The 20,426-nt window shown below is 40.3% G+C and overlaps 1 protein-coding gene across 4 annotated transcripts in view; it reads left to right on the top strand.

The window, feature by feature from the left end:
- wdpcp (WD repeat containing planar cell polarity effector) overlaps window positions 1-19,472 on the top strand; it is a 179,791-nt gene extending 160,319 nt beyond the window's left edge. For 3 of the 4 annotated variants that reach the window (XM_073051201.1, XM_073051199.1, XM_073051200.1), the window contains 3 exons: window positions 15,927-16,027; window positions 16,494-16,531; window positions 17,418-19,472. In XM_073051201.1, coding sequence (XP_072907302.1) covers window positions 15,927-16,027; window positions 16,494-16,531; window positions 17,418-17,468 — 190 coding nt within the window. In that variant the 3' untranslated portion in view covers window positions 17,469-19,472. The remainder of the gene's footprint in view (window positions 1-15,926; window positions 16,028-16,493; window positions 16,532-17,417) is intronic. The other variant, XM_073051202.1, reaches the window with a different exon arrangement.
- The last annotated feature ends 954 nt before the right edge of the window (window positions 19,473-20,426 follow it).

Raw genomic sequence — 20,426 nt, 5'->3', positions numbered from 1 at the left:
CAGAAATATTTCAAATGTCATTAGAAATGGGGATGGTGCCGGAGGATTGGCATATTGCTCATGTTGTTACATTGTTTAAAAATGGTTCTAAGAGTAAACCTAGCAATTATAGGCCTGTAAGTTTGACATCAGTGGTGGGTAAATTAATGGAAAGTATTCTTAGAGATGGTATATATAATTACCTGGTTAGACAGGGTGTGATTAGGAACAGTCAACATGGATTTGTGTGTGGAAGGTCATGTTTGACAAATCTTATTGAATTTTTTGAAGAGGTTACTAGGAAAGTTGACGAGGGTAAAGCAGTGGATGTTGTCTATATGGCCTTCAGTAAAGCCTTTGACAAGGTTCCACATGGAAGGTTAGTTAGGAAGGTTCAATCATTAGGTATTAATATTAAAGTAGTAAAATGGATTTAACAGTGGCTGGATGGGAGATGCCAGAGAGTAGTGGTTGATAACTGTTTGTCAGATGGGAGGCCGGTGACTAGTGGTGTGCCTCGGGGATCTGTACTGGGTCCAATTTTGTTTGTCAAATACATTAATGATCTGGATGATGGGGTGGTAAATTGGATTAGTAAGTATGCAGATGATACTAAGATAGGTGGCGTTGTGGATAATGAAGTAGGTTTTCAAAGCTTGCAGAGAGATTTAGGCCAGTTAGAAGAGTGGGCTGAAAGATGGCAGATGGAGTTTAATGCTGATAAGTGGGAGGTGCTACTTTTTGGTAGGACTAATCAAAATAGGACAGACATGGTAAATGGTAGGACATTGAAGAATGCAGTAGAACAGAGTGATCTAGGAATAATGGTGCATAGTTCCCTGAAGGTGGAATCTCATGTGGATAGGGTGGTGAAGAAAGCTTTTGGTATGCTGGACTTTATAAATCAGAGCATTGAGTATAGGAGTTAGGATGTAATGTTAAAATTGTACAAGGCATTGGTAAGGCTGAATTTGGAGTATTGTGTACAGTTCTGGTCACCAAATTATAGGAAAGATATCAACTAAATAGAGAGTGTACAGAGAATATTTACTAGAATGTTACCTGGGTTTCAGCATCTAAGTTACAGAGAAAGACTGAACAAGTTAGGTGTTTATTCTTTGGAGTATAGAAGGTTGAAGGGGGACTCGATAGAGGTATTTAAAATTATGGGGGGGATAGATAGAGTTGACATGGATAGGCTTTTTCCATTGGGAGTAGGGGAGATTCAAACAAGCGGACATGAGTTGAGAGCTAGGGGGCAAAAGTTTAGGGGTAACACGAGGGGGAACTTCTTTACTCAGAGAGTGTTGGCTGTGTGGAACGAGCTTCCAGTAGAAGTGATAGAGGCAGGTTCGATATTGTCATTTAAAGTAAAATTGGATAGGTATATGGACAGGAAAGGAATGGAGGGTTATGGGCTGAGTGCAGGTCGATGGGACTAGGTGAGAGTAAGTGTTTGGCATGGACTAGAAGGGCCGAGATGGCCTGTTTCCGTGCTGTTATGGTTATATAATTTCATGAAAAGAACACCTCTCCAGCTGTTAAGAACGGGGGTGGATCGATCATGGTTTGGGCTTGTGTTGCTGCCAGTGGCATGGCGAACATTTAACTGGTAGAGGGAAGAATTAATTCAATTAAGTACCAGCAAATTCTGGAAGCAAACATCAAACCATCTGTAAAAAAGCTGAAGATGAAAAGAAGATGGCTTCTACAACAGGATAATGATCTCAAACACACCTCAAAATCCACAATGGACTACCTCACAAGGCGCAAGCTGAAGGTTTTGCCATGGTCCTCACAGTCCCCCAACCTAAACATCATCAAAAATCTGTGGATAGACTTCAAAAGAGCAGTGCATGCAAGACAGCCCAAGAATCTCACAGAACTAGAAGCCTTTTGCAAGGAAGAAAGGGCGAAAATCCCCCAAACAAGAATTGAAAGACTCTTAGCTGGCTACAGAAAGTGATACAAGCTGTGATACTTGCCAAATACTTCCTGAAAAACATTGTCTCATTTTTACTATGTACTGTACCAGCAGTCATGGTCGAAATGACAATAAAAGTGACGACTTGACAAATGGGGTATTACTAAGTACTGACCATGCAGGGTGCCCAAACTTTTGCTTCAGGCCCTTTTCCTTTTTTGTTATTTTGAAACTGTAAAAGATGGATATAGAAAAGTAAAACAACACACACAAAATGCTGGTGGAATGCAGCAGGGCAGGCAGCATCTATAAGGAGAAGCACTGTTGACGTTTCGGGCCAAGACCCTTCGTCAGTAATCTTGCTTAAAATATTAAAATATTAAACAAATGTGTCATCTTTAACTTTATGCCTTTTGGAAATCAGGTCACCTTTTACTCACTTAGCTATTCACATTAACAGAAATTTTATCCAGGGGTGCCCAAACTTTTGCATTCCACTGTATGCTGGTGATATTAAACCTGTTTCTGACTCAACCATGGGTACAAGGTGAACAAAGGAAATATTCCTATCAGATAATTTATGAAACTATCTAGTTTATGAAACACTAGATTAATGTGAGCAGATGTGAGACAGAAAAAAAAAGTGCATGTTCAAGTTGTGAAGTGCAAGTTAGAGGTGTTGTTGAAACTTGATACCACAACTCTGCCAGAAATGCCCAACAAATCAGGCACATCTGTGGAAAAAGTAACACTGAATTAATATTACAAATGGATAATCTGACAGCAGAACTGATTCTGGTAAATGCACTAAAAGATACTGTGGATTTTCAGTATTGAGTCCAGAACACAGAATAGGCCCTTCGGCCCAAAATGTTGTGCTGAACCAATTAAATTTGTAATCAAATAGCCAAACAAACTAATCCCTTCTGCCTGTACAATGTCCCTATCGTTCCATTTCCCTCTCATTCATGTGCTATCTAAACTCTCTTAAAAGCCCTTAATATATCTATCTGTGCCTCTCCAACCACCCCAGGCAACACATTCCAGCCACCCTCCATTCTGTGTTGAAAAAAAACACAAAAAACCTGCCCCTCGCACCTTCTTTGAAATTACACTCGCATCATAAATGAATGCCCTATGGCTTTAGACATTTGAACCCTGGAAAAAAGACACTGGCTATCTACACTATGCCTCTCATAATCTTATAAACCTCTATATGATCTCCTCCCCACCCCCCCCCCCCCCCCCCAGCCTCTGCAGCTCCAGAGACAACAACCCAGGTTTGTTCAAGCTCTTGTTACAGCACATGCCCTCTGATCCAGGTAGCATTCTGGTAAACCTCTTCAAAACCCTCTCCAAAGCCTCAGCATCCTTCTTATAATGGGGCAACCAGAACTATATATATACACACACACATATATATATATATAACACAAACAGCAGAGGTCCCTGTACAGATCCCTGTGGAACACCTTAATTACAGTCCTCCAGCTGAAGTAAGTCCCTTTGACCACTACCCTCTATCTACAATGGGGAAGCCAGTTTTAGATCCAAATGGTCAATTCATCATGGATCCCATGTATCTTAATCTTTTGGATGAACACCACACAAGGGATCTCGTCAACATTAATAAAGTCCATGTAGACAACATCTATCTTCATCAATCACATTCGTCACCTCATCAAATTAGTAAGACACAACTTGCCCTGCACAAAGCCATGCTGGCTCTCCATAATTAAGCCATAGTCTTCCAAATGCTCATAAATCCTATCCCTAAAAATTCTCTCCAGTAACTTCCCTACCACTGACATGAGACTCACTAGTCTATAGCTTCCAGAATTATCCCTGGTTCTCTACTTGAATAATGGAACAGCATTAGCTACAGGCCAGACCTCTGGAACCTCGTCTGTGGGTAAGAGGATAAGATGATATTGGTCAAAGCCCCAGCAATCTCATCTGTTGCCACTCTCAGCAAACTGGCGTATATTCCATCAGGCCCTAGGGACATCCACCATAATGCTCTTTAAGAGTTAAAAGGATGTTAATCTGGATGAGGCACCTTCAGATGAAGAGTTTTGGGATAGCCATTGCATTCAATTCTTGAAAAAAGGTGATTTTCTTCTTTCTTCTTGAGGTCTGCACAACTGCAGTATGTATCCACTTGGCTGAATAGCATTCAGATGCAACTTCAGAGAAACAACCTTTTAACTCCTACTGAACAGACAAGAAAGACGCTAACCCTACCATACATCAGGAATATTTCCAAAATGACAGCAAGACTGCTGCAACCACACGGAATAATGGTAGCACACAAACCCAACACAACCACCAGAATGCTTGTCTCAGGATTCAAAGATCCGACAGTCCACATGGAGAGAACAAATTTATTATATCAAATCTAATGTGGAGACTGCTCCAAACACTCAGACCAATCAGCTGGACCAATATATACGCGAATACTCAGCAGAAACAACACTCAAATCTGCACTGATGGTGTCACCTCAACTGGTGACAAAATGCTTGTGACCTAAACTCCAGGCTCAGCGAACTACTGAATATACATTTATTGAGTATGCCCACAAGAAAATCAATCTCAGAGTTGTATGGCAACATTTGTACTTTGATAATAAATCTACTTTGAACTTTTGTCAAAGGCCTTGTAAAAATCTAAGTACGTAATATCTACTGACTCTCTTTCATATATCCTGCTTGTTCTTTCCTTAAAGAATTCCAACAGATTTGTCAGGCAAGATTTTCCCTTAAGAACTTCATGCTGACTTTGGTCTATTTTATCATATTCCTCCAAGTATCCCTTAACAATCAATTCCAACATCCTTCTAACCACTGAGGTCAGGCTAACTGGCTTATAATTTCCTTTCTGCCTTCTTCCCTTCTTGAAGAGTGGAGTGACATTTACAATATTCCAGTCCTCTGGAACCATGCCACAGTCTATTGATTCTTGAAAAATGCCATTACTGATGCCTCCATAATCTCTTCAGCTACTTCTTTCAAAACTCTGGGGTGTAGTCCATCTGTTCCAGGTGACACATCTACCTTCAGACTTTTCAGTTTCCCAAGCACCTTCTTCCTAGTAATAACAACTGCACTCACTTCTGTCCCTTGTCATTCTCAAACTTCCAGCATACTGCTTGTCTTCCACAGTGAAGACTGATGCAAAATGCTTTTTCAATTTGTCCTCCATTACTACCTCTCCAGTGTCATTTTCCAGTGGTCCAATATCTACCCTTGCCATTTTTACTCTATATATCTGAACAAAACTTTTTGTATCCTCTTTGATATTATTGGCTAGCTTACCTTCATATTTCATCTATTCCACTTCTGGCTGTTTTTTTTTTAAAGTTTCCCAATCCTTTAACTTCTCAGTAATGTTTGCTCTATTATATGCCCTCACTTTTGCTTTTATGTTGGCTTTTACTTCCTTTGTCAGCCACGGTGGCATCATCCTGCCTTTAGAATAATACTTATTTGAAATGTATCTATCCTGCACCTTCCAAATTGCTCCCAAAAACTCCAGCCTTTGCTGCATTGCCATCATCCCTGCTAGTGTTCCTTCCCAATCAACTTTGGCCAGCTCCTTGCTCATACAGACTGACATACTTTACTGATCCTGAGAAAAATTGGGTTTCGTTACAGCCGTTTCATCATGCCTCTGTAATTCCCTTTACTCCACTGTAATATTGATTGCATCTGACTTTATCATCTCCCTCTCAAATTGCAGGGTGAATTCTATAATATTATGATCACTGCCTCCTAAGGATTCCCTTGAGCTCCCTAATATTTTGATTCATTACACTACACTCAGTCCAAAGTTGCCTTTCTCCTAGTGGGCTCAAACTCCCTTACCAAATCCAAGTTCATTATACAACCCCAATTCAGAAAAGCTGATCTCCTTGTTGGCTCAATGACAAGCTGCTCTAAAAAGCGTAGGCATTCCCAAAATTCTCTCTCTTGGTGATTTTCCTGCTCCACCAGCATATTGAAATACCCCATGACTATCGTAACGTTGCCCTTTTCACATGCCTTTTCTATCTTCCATTGTAATTTGTACCTCACATCCTGGGAACTGTTGGGAGGCTTGTATACAAGTCTTGCAGTTTCTTACTCCACCCACAAAGATTCTACAACTTCTGGTCCTATGTCACCTCATTCTTTGGATCTGATTTCATTTTTTATCAACAGGGCCACTGCTTAACTGCCATTTATTTTGTTACAATATGTATCCTTGCGTGTCAAGCTCCCACTATAAATCTCTTTCAGCCACAACTCAATGACGCCTACAATATCACACCTGTCAATCTCTGTTCTACAAGATCATCCACCTTATTCCGTATATTGCATCAATGCAAATATAATGTCTTCAATCCTATATTTGTCACCCTTTTCAATCGCTGCCTGGCCTGCTGTGTTCCATTGACTGTAATTTTGCCCTATCATCTGCCTGGCCTTCCTAACAGCTTTACTACACACTGCCTCTGCTTGTAAACCAACAGCCCTTTCACTCTGGTTCCCATCCTCCTGCCAAATTAGTTTAGATCTTCCCCGATAGCTCTAGGAAACCTACCCGCAAGGGTATCAGTCCACTTCCGGTTCGGGTGCAACCCTTCCCTTTTGTATAGATACTTTCCCCAGAAGAGGTCTCAATGATCCAGAAATCTGAAACCCTGCCCCCTGAACCAGTTCCTCAGCCACACATTAATCTGCCAAATCATCCCGTTCTTACCCTCACCTGGTACGTGGTCCTGCTTTTCAGCTTCTACCTAGCTCTCTAAATTCTCTCTTCAGGACCTTCTCACTTTTCCTACCTATGTAATTGGTGCCAATATACACCAAGACTTTTGGCTGCTCAACCTCCCCCTTTAGTATTTCGTAGAAGGAGAAGAAAGAAGTAGAAACTCATCAGATACTTACCTTGCCCAAGCCTGTTCTCATCAAAGCCTGATGAGACAAAGCCTCCCCACTTCAACCCTGGTCCACTCACACAATGGCCTCTCCAAAAACTTGGCTGCGTAATCGCAACTGTGCTGCTGAAGAAACCAAAATCCTACGAAAGCTTTTTCTTTAAATCTCTCTCCATGACCTGAATGAGGCCTCTATTGCCTATTTGACTGTAGTGCTGAAAAAAAATTACCTTCCTCTCCATTCCTTCATTGTCTGCCTGCTGCTCTGGTTCCCATCCCCCTGCCAAATTAGCTCAAACCTTCTTGAGTGGCATTAAGTAAACCTCCAGCCAAAATATTGATTTCCTTCCAGTTTAGGAGCAACCGCCCCTCTTATAGAAGTTACCCCTGCCCCAAAAGAGGTTCCAATGATCCAAGGATCTGAAACTTTGGCCCCTGCCCTAGTTCCTTAGCCACTCGTTCATCAGTACTGTCATCTAATACCTACCCTGACTAGCATGTGGCACCAGGAGTAATCCAGAGGTTATGATCTTGGAGTACTTCAGCCTCTTCCCTAACTCCTTATACTCATTGTGCAGGACCTCTTTCCCCTTTCTACTTGTGTCATTATTGCCAATGTGCACTATAACCTCTGGCAGCTCACCCTCCCTCTTGAGAATAATTTGCAGCCACTCTGAGACATCCTGAACCTTAGCAGTTGGGAGGCAACACACCATCTCGGTGTCTCTTTCACAGCTACAGAATCTCCTGTCCATTCCCTACTATCATGTCTCCTATCAATAACACTCTGGCAGACTTTACCCTTCACTGCTGAGCCTCAGAGACAGCCACAATGCCACTGGTCTGACTGCTGCTGTTTTGCCCTGCTAGGTCATCCCCCCAGCAGTATCCAAAGGGATTTGCTTGTTGCTGAGGGGAATAGCCACAGGGGTACTCTGCACTGACTGCTTACTCCCCTTACTTACCCTGGTAGTCATCCATCTGATTTCTGAAGCCTGAACTCTGACCATCTCAGTAAAAGTTTTATCTATGAGGTTTCAGCCTCCCGATGATCTTGAGTACAACCAGCTCCGTTTGCAGTTCCTTTCCCTGGTCAGTCAGGAGCTGAAGTTGGGTGTACTTCCCATTGATGCAGTCATCAGGGATGCTATTAGATACCCTGAAATCCCACAGTTTACAGGAGTATCATTCCACCACATTAACTTACACTGAATCAAGGACTGAGGATCTACCTGTACTTGCCTGTTCCTCTTCTCTGAAACCTTTGACTTATGCATTCACCTTGGTCACTTACTTAGCCTTTTCTTGCTGAGCTTGTTATATCTTTGGCTCTAACTTCTCCTGTCTAAGTTCTACAATCAAATAAATCATTCTAAACAACTCAGCACCCTTAGCCTCTGCCTATTATGCCAAAGTCTCCCACTCTAATGGTGGCTCACTCTGCTTAAACCTAACTTCTTTTATTGGCCCTTGCTAAGTTACTAATAACCAAAGCAATGTCCTGCTCCTCAGAATGTCCCAACAGACCCCATTCTCTTTTAAAAACTTGCCCATGAGGAACTGTCCCCAACTTTCTTCACAATCTTCCATTTCACTGAAAGTCCTGACAGACTTCCTTTAAACTGGCTGCTTCTCCTTTGTACTTTCTTTCTTCCAAAATCATTCAACTTAAAAGAATACTTTAAAGAGAGGATGGACAGGATTAAGCTGGTTTGAACAGTTTAAAAGTCCGAACAGTTTGGCTGCCAAAAATCAGAATGCTGCCCACTGCTGAATTAGTAATGCAGCTGATCAAGATGCTACACCAAAGATAAACAGACTGAGAAGAAAACAATCCTTTCATTTTTGTTTCTCAGCCTAATCTAGTCTCAGATGAAGTGTCATTGTCTTTTCTATCCAGCCAATAAAGCTTATGGTGATGGAATAGCAGTAAAATTGAAGCTTTATTTGGCTGAGGGAAAGCTGATGAAGAGGACAATCACTTCACAATCAAAGAGCAGAAATTGCAGCAGCACGCCCTAAGCTGTAATGCATGGGAAGACTGAAGATAACAAAAAAATTGTCAGGGTTTTGACCAGATCTTTATCATGTGTCAGCAGGCAGCCAGTTCAAACAAAGCTTGGTATCATTCAAACTCCAGTTGTCTATTGTAGTTACAAATACTATGGACATCAACAAATATTAACAAGGAAATGTGAAAAAGGGCCACAGGTTAAACTGTTGGCAGGAACATGCAATTAATGTTATTAAGGCTACTGCTGTGTTTGCAGTGAGATTGAATTGTGTCATTGATACTGTATATCAAATCTACAGAAGCTTTATGGGTTAATTTGTAAATTGCTGCATCTTTGCATTAGGCTTATAGGACCAGGATATCATAATAGTGTAGAGGCATTAATTCCTATCCCGTCACTGCAGCTGAGGCATTTAAATTGTTAATTAAACAAATTTAAAATTGAAAATGAACAACAGATTTCACCAAACTGATTTGCTCATGTCCTTTCCTTGTCTGGCCAAACATGGCTTGAGCTTATGCTATGTGATTGCCCTCTGAAATGCCCAAATGAAAATTTCAGAGGCACCTCATGAGAACAAATATATTACAAAAATCACATTTTCAGCTGGTGTTCAAATATTTGGATATGTCCTATATTCGTTTTTATTGAAGTCGTCAGCAAAGAGTTAATGTCATGGGATGGTGTATTGGCAATGAGTCCTCAACATTAGTCCCTGTCCTTCATTTGTAACATAACAAAAATGGATGTGGTAACCTCCTGATTTCCAGCACTGCTGAATCACTACTAGTCAAAGCTGAACACCACTTGGAAGAAATATTGTGGACATGGAATGTTCTTGAGGGGGAATGGGGGTAGGGTTGACAGGTTGGAAGCTAGCAAATCAGTGCACATCTCCAGGAACAGTTCGACCATAACCATCTGAAATGATCACATACTGAAGGATGTGGCTACTAGACAATGTATAGCAAGAAGTGTGAAGCATGAAATACCATATAGAAAAATCTAAATGAACTCCTCCACCACTCTACCCAAAACCTGTAGATCCATTAATACCAAGCTAGTGAACCAATCTAGACTCAAGTATGTAAAAACAAGCTGCCAAATTGGAGAACCTACATGCTAAGCAGTGGAAGCAGCAATCTTAAAACAATTCTCAAACCCAAAGGTCAGCTTAAAGCTTGATTGTACAGCCATATCCCACTGCTGAAACAACTAATGGACAAAGGCTCCATGACATCCTCGTTCTCAGTGACAACACCCAGGCAAGGACATAGGAAAACACACACACTGGGAGGCAACTGTCCCCTCACCCTCTATCATTTAATAAGATCACGGCTGATCTGATTGTAATAACTCTGTTGCCAACATCCAGAAAACATTTCATCCGCTTGCATATTAACTATCCTGACAAAAAGCCTGAAGCAAAAGCAGTTTTCAGTCACAAGTGTCAAGTGCAATGTTCCCTCTAATTTTTAGTAGTCAGTGTGCGCAAAAATCTTACATTGTGCAAATTTTTTTCCTGTGACAAAAGTATATGCGCACTGAATGCACACATGGCACAGATTATGTAGGTTTACAAAATACATAAAACATAAAACTGCACAGAATAACAACAAAATAACATACATACGAGGAGTGATTGATAAATTTGTGGCCTAAGGTAGAAGGAGTCAATTTTTAAAAACCTAACACATTTATTTTTCAACATAGTCCCCTCCTACATTTACACACTTAGTCCAGCAGTCGTGCAGCATACAGATCAGTTCTTTGTAGAAGTCAGCATCTTGGACCTCCAGAAGTGGTCCACAGCAGGGGTGATTGATAAGTTTGTGGCCTGAGGTCAAAGGAAATGAGTTATACAGCTCTCGTTACATGCACGTATAGTTCAACTCTGAGTGATTATGCAGAAAGGTAGAAGTTAACTCATCTCCTTCTACCTTAGGCCACAAACTTATCAATCACCCCTGCTGTGGACCACTTCTGGAGGTCCAAGACGCCGACTGCTACAAAGAAGGGATCCGTATGCTCCACGATCGCTGGACTACGTGTGTCAATGTAGGAGGGGACTATGTTGAAAAATAAATGTGCTAGGTTTTCTGAAATTGACTCCTACTACCCTAGGCCACAAACTTACCAATCATCCCTCGTATTTGTCATTTACTGTAGTTATTTTTTCTCTCTCTCCTGTCTTTGGCATTTACCCATTCTTTGTAAACTCTATCTGGACTAATAGAACTTCCATCCAATTGATTTAATTTTTTTCTTACATGGAAAATTTGAAATCATGAGACTGTCTAACTGATACAGTATTTTCAGCTAGAAAATCATATTTTAGACATTTTAGACTTTGATCTCCTCTGGGTTTGATCGTTTTCACCCTTGCTCATCTTCACTCAACTGTAATATGCGTAGCACTCCTGTAACAGGTAATGACTAGTTCTGTTGCCTAAGCTTTTGTACACGGTCCAAATGCGTTTTACTTGCCAAATGACACTTCCAGAAGTCAAATTTCCAAATATCATCCCATTTCTTTCCACAAGCAAATTCTCCAGCAACTTTCACATCACAACAATACAAACAGATAACTCCAGTTTCTGAATCATACATAAATATTTCTCGTAGCTGAACGTTCATGACCTCATGAGCTTTCAGTGTAGCAGTTTCTATTTTGTTAAACCATTCAACTTTAAACAAACTTGCATTTCTTTTGTGCTTCACACCCTTTGCTTCTTTTGAATTCGACATAGTGAATCAATATTTTTTTCAATAAAAACTTAGTAAGCTATCTACAGGATCTGAAACAGATCTTTGCAAACTTTACGATATGAACACTATCCGCCAAAGATGGCTGCCGCCGTGATGCAGCTGTACAAACAGGAACAGGAAAGGTGAGGTGACATAAATTAGTGATGTGCATTGTGGTATTTGAAAAGCTGACTAACTAGTTAACAGAAATATTTAGCTAAAAGATTATTTTCAATAAGTATAATTATTAATTACTACATTATTTTAAGTGACTAACCTTTTGTGCACACATTAATTTCCTTTGTGCGGTGGTTGAAAAACGTGTGTGTGCACATACGCGCACAGCTAAGACCAGTGGTTCCCAACCTTTTTTTGGCCATGCCCCACCTACTCACCTCTAAAATCCTGATGCCCCCTGTGGTGATATATAATTCTTATTATTCAAAAAGTGAACTCCTATTCACCTGGAGGAAGCCTAAAAGACCATTAACTTGGTTTAAACAAGCTTCCAAAGAACATGGCATTCATGAAAGAGAAAAATAAAAGAACCAAAGGACTGTTAAAGTTCTGAGGAAGAAATTACTAAGAAATTGTAAAAAAAAAAGAACATTAAGTGATATTAAAATAATAATAATAAATAAATAAAACAATGCCGATTCGTTTCTACAGCATACAAAGACAGATACACTGTTTAAAAGAGATGACGCAATGTACACACCTTCACACCACCAAGAACCGAAAGCTACTGCAAAAAGCAGCATTGGCGCGACCTCGTACGAGTTCCTTACGCGTTTGGACTTGTTCATTCGTTCCTTCCTACATCAGTCAATTCATTAATTTAATTATGAAAGCCATTTGATGGTTGTAATGATGGTGATACACTATATATACAGTACATACGCAATTACACATGTACATACACACAAGTATTTTTATGTATGCATACTGTATGTACACATATGTATTAACTCGCACACACACTCATACTCACACAGACTTACTAGAAAAAATTCACTGTTAATAACTCATTCTCGAATTGCCCCCCTTAAAAATCAAATTACTCCCCTGTGGGGCATACGTCCCACGTTGGGAACCACTGGCTTAGAGGGATCATAGGTCAAGTGGATATTCCTTCTTGGCCTACACCCTAACCCACCAGTCTTCATATAGTACAATTCACTCTAATGTTGTCACAAATCAGCCAAGTATAGTAAAGCCAATGGATACCAAATAAAGCAAGACCATAGAGCTGAATAGTAGTGTTCCAGAACTACCCTGCCTCTATCAAACTGTTCCAGCACAGCAACAATATTGATATTACTGCCCAGATATTCTACTACAAAAAAAGCAGGGCTGATCCAAATGAGTCAAGGAAAGTGACAAAAAAGCACAATGCTCTCAGCAATAACACACTCATTAGTACAACACACACAAAATGCTGGCGGAACTCAGCAGGCCGGGCAGCATCTATGGAAAAAAGTACAGTCGACGTTTCTGGCTGAAACCCTTCAGCAGGACTGGTGAAAAAAGCTAGGGAGTAGATTTAAAAGGTGGGAGGAGGGGAGAGAGAAACACAAGGTAATAGGTGAATGGGGGAAGGATGAAGTAAAGAGCTGGGAAGTTGATTGGTGAAAGAGACAGAAGGCCATGGAAGAAAGAAAAGGGGAGGGGAGCATCAGAGGGGGTGATGGGTGGGCAAGAAGATAAGGTGAAAAAGGGAAAAGGGGATGGGGAAATGTTGAAGGAGGGGGTTGGGAGGGCATTACCGGAAGTTTGAGAAATCGATGTTCATGCCATCAGGTCGGAGGCTATCCAAATGGAATACAAGGTGTTGTTCCTCCAACCTAAGTGTGGCCTCATCACAACAGTGGAGGAGGCCATGGATGGACATATTGGAATGGGAATGGGAAGTGGTATTAAAATGGGTGGCTACTGGGAGATCTGGTGGACAGAGTGTAGCTGCTCAGTGAAGCAATCTCTCAATCTATGTTGGGTCTACTCACAGGTGAAGTGTCACCTCATCTGGAAGGACTGTTTAGGGCCTTGAATGGTAGTGAGGGAGGAGGTGTAGGGGCAGGTGTAGCCCTTGCAAGGATAACAGCCAGGAGGGAGATCAGCAGGGAGGGACGAATGGACAAGGGAGTCGCGTAGAGAGTGATCCCCGAGGGAAGTAGAAAGTGGGGGGGGGGGGGGGGCCGGCGGAGGGAAAGATGTGCTTGGTGGTGGAATCCCGTTGGAGGTGGTAGAAGTTTCGGAGAATTATGTGCTGGATGCAGAAGCTGGTGGAGTGGTAGGTGAGGACAAGAGGAACCCTATCCCTGGTAAGGTGGCAGGAGGATAGGGTAAGAGGATGTGGAGACTGGTGGGGTGGTAGTGGCTTCGGTTGCACCTCACCATAAAATAAGTGACTGCCGACATTATTACAGTTTTGGTACAGACGTACTAAGAGGTAAGGTGGGGGGACTACCCTCAACTTCAAGGCAGGGTAAGTAAGTGGAGCAGCAACAAGCTGTTCAACATCAGCGATTCCATACGATTGAAGCTTATGTGGTCTTGCTCTCAGTTCTGCTTGCCAGCCTGCTGTCCAGACTCTTCGACAGACCAAAAACCTTCTGCCTCAGTCTGGATATAGTTAACGGTACAGATGGCGTAAGAATTCCAAACACTCATTGCCATCAAAGAGAAAATGCCTATTATCGCTCTCTAATGGATAACTCTGTTTTTGAAGCTATGCCTCCTCCCTCAATCCCATGAGGGGAAACAACTTTGCATCATTTCCACCCCACCCCCACAACTCTAGAATCCCATGTTTCAACCTCTCATTATTCTCAATTAAAACTTCCATTACCTTTCCCCATTAGGCAATTCCCCTATGCCAGTAATCAAACAAATCTGAGCTGGCTCCAATACTATTATATTTCAACTTAGAATAGGCAGACCAATATTACCAATGATGGAGATCATTGAAATAGGGAAACCTCCTGAAACTGAAGCCAGAAGGGATGAAATTCTTCACAGGCTGTCAGATATACAGTTCCTTTTCTGAGCTGTTTCATCAATGAACACCCATTCATGCTAACTCAGATGGAGATTTTCCTTCATGCTGGCATAATATTCAGTTCCATTCATAGTGCCACAGGTTTGTATTCAAATACAACACAACCTGAGCAATAGTCGGGCTAAGGCTGCTCAATGTCTCGTACTATTTGTCCCTCACAGATGCCAGATACTGAGAACCCAGAACACGAAAGTCTCATGTTACAATATTATTACCATATTCTCCAGTATTCTGGAAGACATCATTGCTGCATTGTTTACCAGCTACAAAATGCACTGCAGCAACTCTTTGATAGTACTTTGCAGACTTCTGAATAGTAACACACAAAAGGACAAGGGTGATAGATACATCAGTCTGAGGGGGATGATGATATTCCCTTAACACTGCTGAGGTGAACTCCCCACCCAAGCTGGCACATAGAATATAATAGCACACTACAGGGCCTTCCACCCACACTGTTGTGCTGACTCTAAAATTAATCTAACCCTTCCCTCCTACATTACCCTTCATTTTTTCTTGTGTAAAAAAAAACTTACCACTGACATCCCCACTATACTTTCCTCCAATCACCTTAAAATTATGCCCCCTCATCTTAGCCATTTCCAACCTGAGAAAAAAAATCTCTGACTATCTACTTGATATATGCTCATCATCTTATACACCTCTAACTAGTCACATCCCATTCTTCTTCATATCAATCAGAAAAGTCCTAGTTCACTCAACCTATCCTCATAAGACATGCTTTCTAATCCAGGCAACATCCTGGTAAAGCTCCTTTGCGCCCTCTATAAAGCTTCCACATGCTCCCTATAATGGGGTGACTGGAACTGAACACAATGGTCCAAGAGTGATCCAATCAGGGTTTCATAAAGCTGCACCACTATCTCGCGGTTCTTGAACTCAATCTATTATGATCTCTCAGATAGGGAATAAATGTCAGCAACACTACCAGATACGCTGAAATAGAAAAAATAAATTGATCTAGATTTAGGAAGATAATAGTAGTTCCACAATTAATAACCATTGAGTGGGAATGCATAAGTCTCGACCTCATTAGCTTACTCTTCACTGCCAATTCCCCAATGTACTCCTGCATAGGATTACACATGGCAGAACACAGAATTGTGGCACTAATCAATGAGGAACCTGTCCAAAAATAAATACGAGGTTGGATATATTGCAGAAATAGTACTTCCAGTTATTTGAAATGGTGATGCATCAGAGAGCTGATGTAAACAAATAATATCAATTTAAGTGCTAACTTATTGTTTTCTCCTGATCAGGCCTTCATGCCATAACTTGAGGGGCGATACAGAGAGTGAACTTGAGTTCAATACCTATGGTTCAGGCTTGATAGGTGACCCGTCAGCCTGGATCCAGGCAGGTAAAAGACATCAACTGGTATAAAAATGTGCAATAAAAGATTTGTAAACAATTATGGCACATGCCTGAAGATTTTAAGGTAGATGTTTGAAAGAAGCAAAATAGTATTTGGAAAACTTGCTACTTGGTAAATAAACTCTAATAAATGCACACAGGTAGTAGGAATATATTTAAAACCTCAAAATTTAGTTAGGATTTAATCTTTTAAAAATGTCCTCAGAGCTTTTAGCTCTCTGACATTTTATAATGTAATCTTACTGATCATAATTAAAAGTAACAGCAACATTATATACTTTTTCATCCATTTTCATTGCTAATGTAACTGTTAATATTAGTTTGCCTTTTATTCAAAATAATGCACACTTTAAATATTTGCATGTTGTAAACTTCATGAATGTCATTCATTATGCATCAACTATCTAAAATGGCATTGGATAAGGAAAATAATATATTACGTATTTTTTAAGGTAACACTTCTGGAGGTGGAGGAGGAGGAGAAGCGCAGGTGAGATGTTTAAATATCTGCAAATGCAATGAAATAATTTAACATTAAGCTACAAAAAGTTGCACAACAGAGCTCACTGCTTGGTTAGAGGTGGGTCTCAGCTAGGGTAACCAAGTGGAGGTGGTAATTGGTGGGCAGGTGGTGGTGTTATTAGGAAGGTAGGGGAAAATCACAATCTGGACACCAGAATCTTGTACCAGTTTTATTTTTCAGTGGAATAAAACACCATAATGACCTTTTGCTCATTACTTTGCTTCACTCTCAAAATTTGACCAGACATTTTCTGACACCAGTCAACTTGTGACCCTAAAGCAATTTCTATAATGGGACAACACATGGTGCCACTCTGTCACAAATTAATGTTTAAGTATCATCGTATTTAAATTCTGCCACATTCCCTTTGACGGTAAGCTGCTATGGGTGCTAATTGACACGAAGTGGGAGTTCATTCTTGATCTGATTCTGTCTCAAAAGCCCACATGCTGGTGCAGAACCAGAGTTTTCAAATGGTTGGTTAAAAATTCCCCAAGTTGTTTGAAAGTGGCCCCAGCAAATATAGAAAACTGCTGGTGCTCTCAACAACATACACAAAATGCTGGAGGAACTCAACAGGCTAGGCAGCGTCTATGGGAAAAAGTGCTCTCAACATTCATCTAAACTTAGACGGGCAACCTTCGAAGTACAAGAACGTTGAAACTAGTGCAAGGCCAGTATGTAAATGCTAATAGCTGTTATACAGTAAAAATCTCCAAGATAATTAAAGACATTTGAAACCTTACAACTGTCTTTATTAGATTATATGCAAAAGAGGAATATAGGTATTATTTTTGCACGACACAAACCAATTTATACCTAATGTTGATGAAAACTTGATCTTTTTCGACAGGAACTTGGAAAGAACAGCACTCTGAAAGTGGTACACTTCGGTTTGGTGTAAAATGATATGAAAGAATTACCAATAATTGGATGAAGATGGATGCTTTAATTATGTTGGTCTAATTACAAATGTATTTGCATTATAACATTTATCAAGGAACAGACAAATGAAGAATATATTTCTATAGTCCCAAAGAATGAAACAAGAAACTTCAATCTCTCAAAATATAATGTTCCATTACAGCTCCCAAAATAGCAGAAATACCCTTCATTTCTCTTGTCCCTCACCATACCCTCTCTTTCCACCTTTACATTATTGAAGATTCAAGATTGGCTAATGTAATTTCCTGTGCACAAGTGCAAAGGAGAACAAAATAATTATTTATCATGCTCCACCTCTTGACTTTATCCTGTGTCCATACCCGTCTTGGCTACACAGCTCTTCTTTTACCTAACTCCCTCACACATCTCTCATAATACCCCTTTTCCCACATTGCATTACTTTCTCACCTCCCCACATTCCCTCTACAGTTTGCATTACAGTACTCCATATTTCTCACAAATGGATTTGTCCCACTATCTTACTTTACCCATAAAAACCTTCCTAACAGTTTCAGCCCACTACCACTGTGTCAGGCCCTGGAGGGAAAATTCCCCCTTAACATTTCCCTCCTTCCTCTCCCCGATGCCTCACTTTACACATCCTACACAACATTTCCTTGTTCCTTTATCCTTGCATAACTGGCAAGGAATATTACCAAGATTGTCGATCCCCAATGGTGGGGTAAAAGGGAAGGGGGAATGTCAGATAACTCGATGAGGGTTCATAGACTGGAAGCAAATCCATAGAGGATTAGAATTTATAAGGTAAGGTTTGTAGAGCAAGAGAATTGTACAGGATGCAAAGGTGTGTTGGCCCTCTGGATCTGTGCGAAGCACCCATTTGCACTAACCCTATTTTGTGCTTCTCTTATTTCCATCAGATTCCACCCCCCCCCCCCTCCTCCCCCCCAGATTCCAGACTCACTGACACATACTAGGGGCAATTTACAGTGGCAAATTTAAATAGGATATAGGAGGAAATTGGAGTAACACAGTGACAGTGAGAACTTATGAATTCTACACCAACAATACCAGTGGTCAGCATTGAACCAGTAAACTGGAGCTCTGAGGAAGCAACTCTAGTAGCAACTCCCAACATCAAAGGTTAAACTAATATTAAAAGTTATTATGACAATGCATTTACTATGTGGCCATATAAAATGAAAGGCAAAGTATTTTATTTAACATATATTATTCTGTTCTTGTTTAATTGTATAACTCAACCCATTTTTATAATATGATTAATTTCAAATTGCTTGACAACCCAAAGACATTATTTTAAATATTTTATACAGTTATTTGGAATTGAGTACAGACATGGAAATACCAGTGGTCTTATGATCTTTCATTTAAACTAAGGTCATTTTGAAAATTATCCCTTTTCTCATTACATTTTTGGGATAGTCAAGAAAGTTTGTGGTCATTATATTGACTTTATATACAACGCATGATTTTATCTCCGAGAACTACTTTTGTCCATTTCACTCATGGCTTCTGTTGAAGCTGATGATGGCCTGCATGAGGGATTAATCTAGCATCAATCAGTGGTGTATAATCCTTCACGCATGGTATTTTTCTTTGCTTTGTACGTTAAGAGGATTAGCGTTTAGAATGCATAAATTGATGGTAAAAATTTACATGATCAAGATTGCTTCATTTCTTATGTTCATCGAGCCCCTATTAAAAATTTCTACACAACTAAAAATATTTATACATCATTCATTGTTAAAATCCAGATATCCTTACTTTTGAAATTGGCTATTTTGGAAATACTTGTCTATTAATAAATCTGTGTGTGATGTTATCAAATGTTTGATGCTGTTACACTGATATTTTTAATTTATCTCAATGCAATGGAGTGATAAAATAATTCTGTAAAATCTAATGGCAGATCTGAATATACTGCACCCAGTGCACTACAACAGTTTGCAAGTAATATTGCAAAATAAATGTGATTAAACAACCTGTTTCAACCAGTTTCTCTTCCTTACTGCTGCTCATTATCAGCAGGTTCCTTCTCAAAACAGTGTGTTCATTTTCCATCCATTAAAATATGACCAGGTTTTGATATCAGATTCCTACACTGAACAGGGTCTCAACTTTTTTTAGTGGCTTTCATCTTGGGGCCATGTGAGCTCACAGGAAACTTAGAGTAATAGAATAATACAACTGAGAAACAAACCCTTTGGCTTTGGCCCATCAGGCCTATGCCAACTATCATGCCTAACTACACTAATCCTACTTACCTGTATTAATTCTCCTACTCTCTGTACTTTACTCATTAAAGTACATGTCAAGATGCCTCTTAAATGTGTTACTGTTCTTGCCTCCACCACCTCTTCTGGCAGCTTATTTCATATACCATTTTCTCACTGTGAAACCTTTACTCCTCACATCTCCTTTAAACTTCCCCCCTTTCACCTTAAATCTGTGCCCTATAGTTTCAGACACCAGCTATCCAATCTATGCCTCTCAAATTTATATATGTCTACCACATTACCTTTCAGCCTCCTTTACTCCGAAGTCCATCTAATATCTCCTGATAAATCATGCCCTCTCATACAGGTAACATCCTAAAGAAATTTCTGTGTACTCTCTATCTTAACCACACACTTCCTATAGTGTGATGACCAGAACTGCACACAGTGTGTGGCTTAACCAACATTTAGTGCAACTATAATGCGACATCCCAACTCATACTCCATGCCTCAGATGATGAAATAAATCATTCCATATGCCTTCCTCACTGCTCTGTCTATTTGTAAACACAAGAGCTTCTACAGATGCTGGAAATCAAGAGCAATAGATGCAAAATGCTGGAGGAACTCAGCAGGTCAGGCAGCATCTATGGAGAGGAATAAACAATCCTGATGAAGGGTCTTGGTCTGAAATGTGAACTGTTTATTCCCCTCCATAG

This window comes from Hemitrygon akajei, chromosome 7, assembly GCF_048418815.1.
Source record: "Hemitrygon akajei chromosome 7, sHemAka1.3, whole genome shotgun sequence".
Classification (NCBI taxonomy): domain Eukaryota; kingdom Metazoa; phylum Chordata; class Chondrichthyes; order Myliobatiformes; family Dasyatidae; genus Hemitrygon; species Hemitrygon akajei.
The sequence above is the reverse complement of the archived record's forward strand: the minus strand, read 5'-3'. Positions and strand labels throughout refer to the sequence as shown.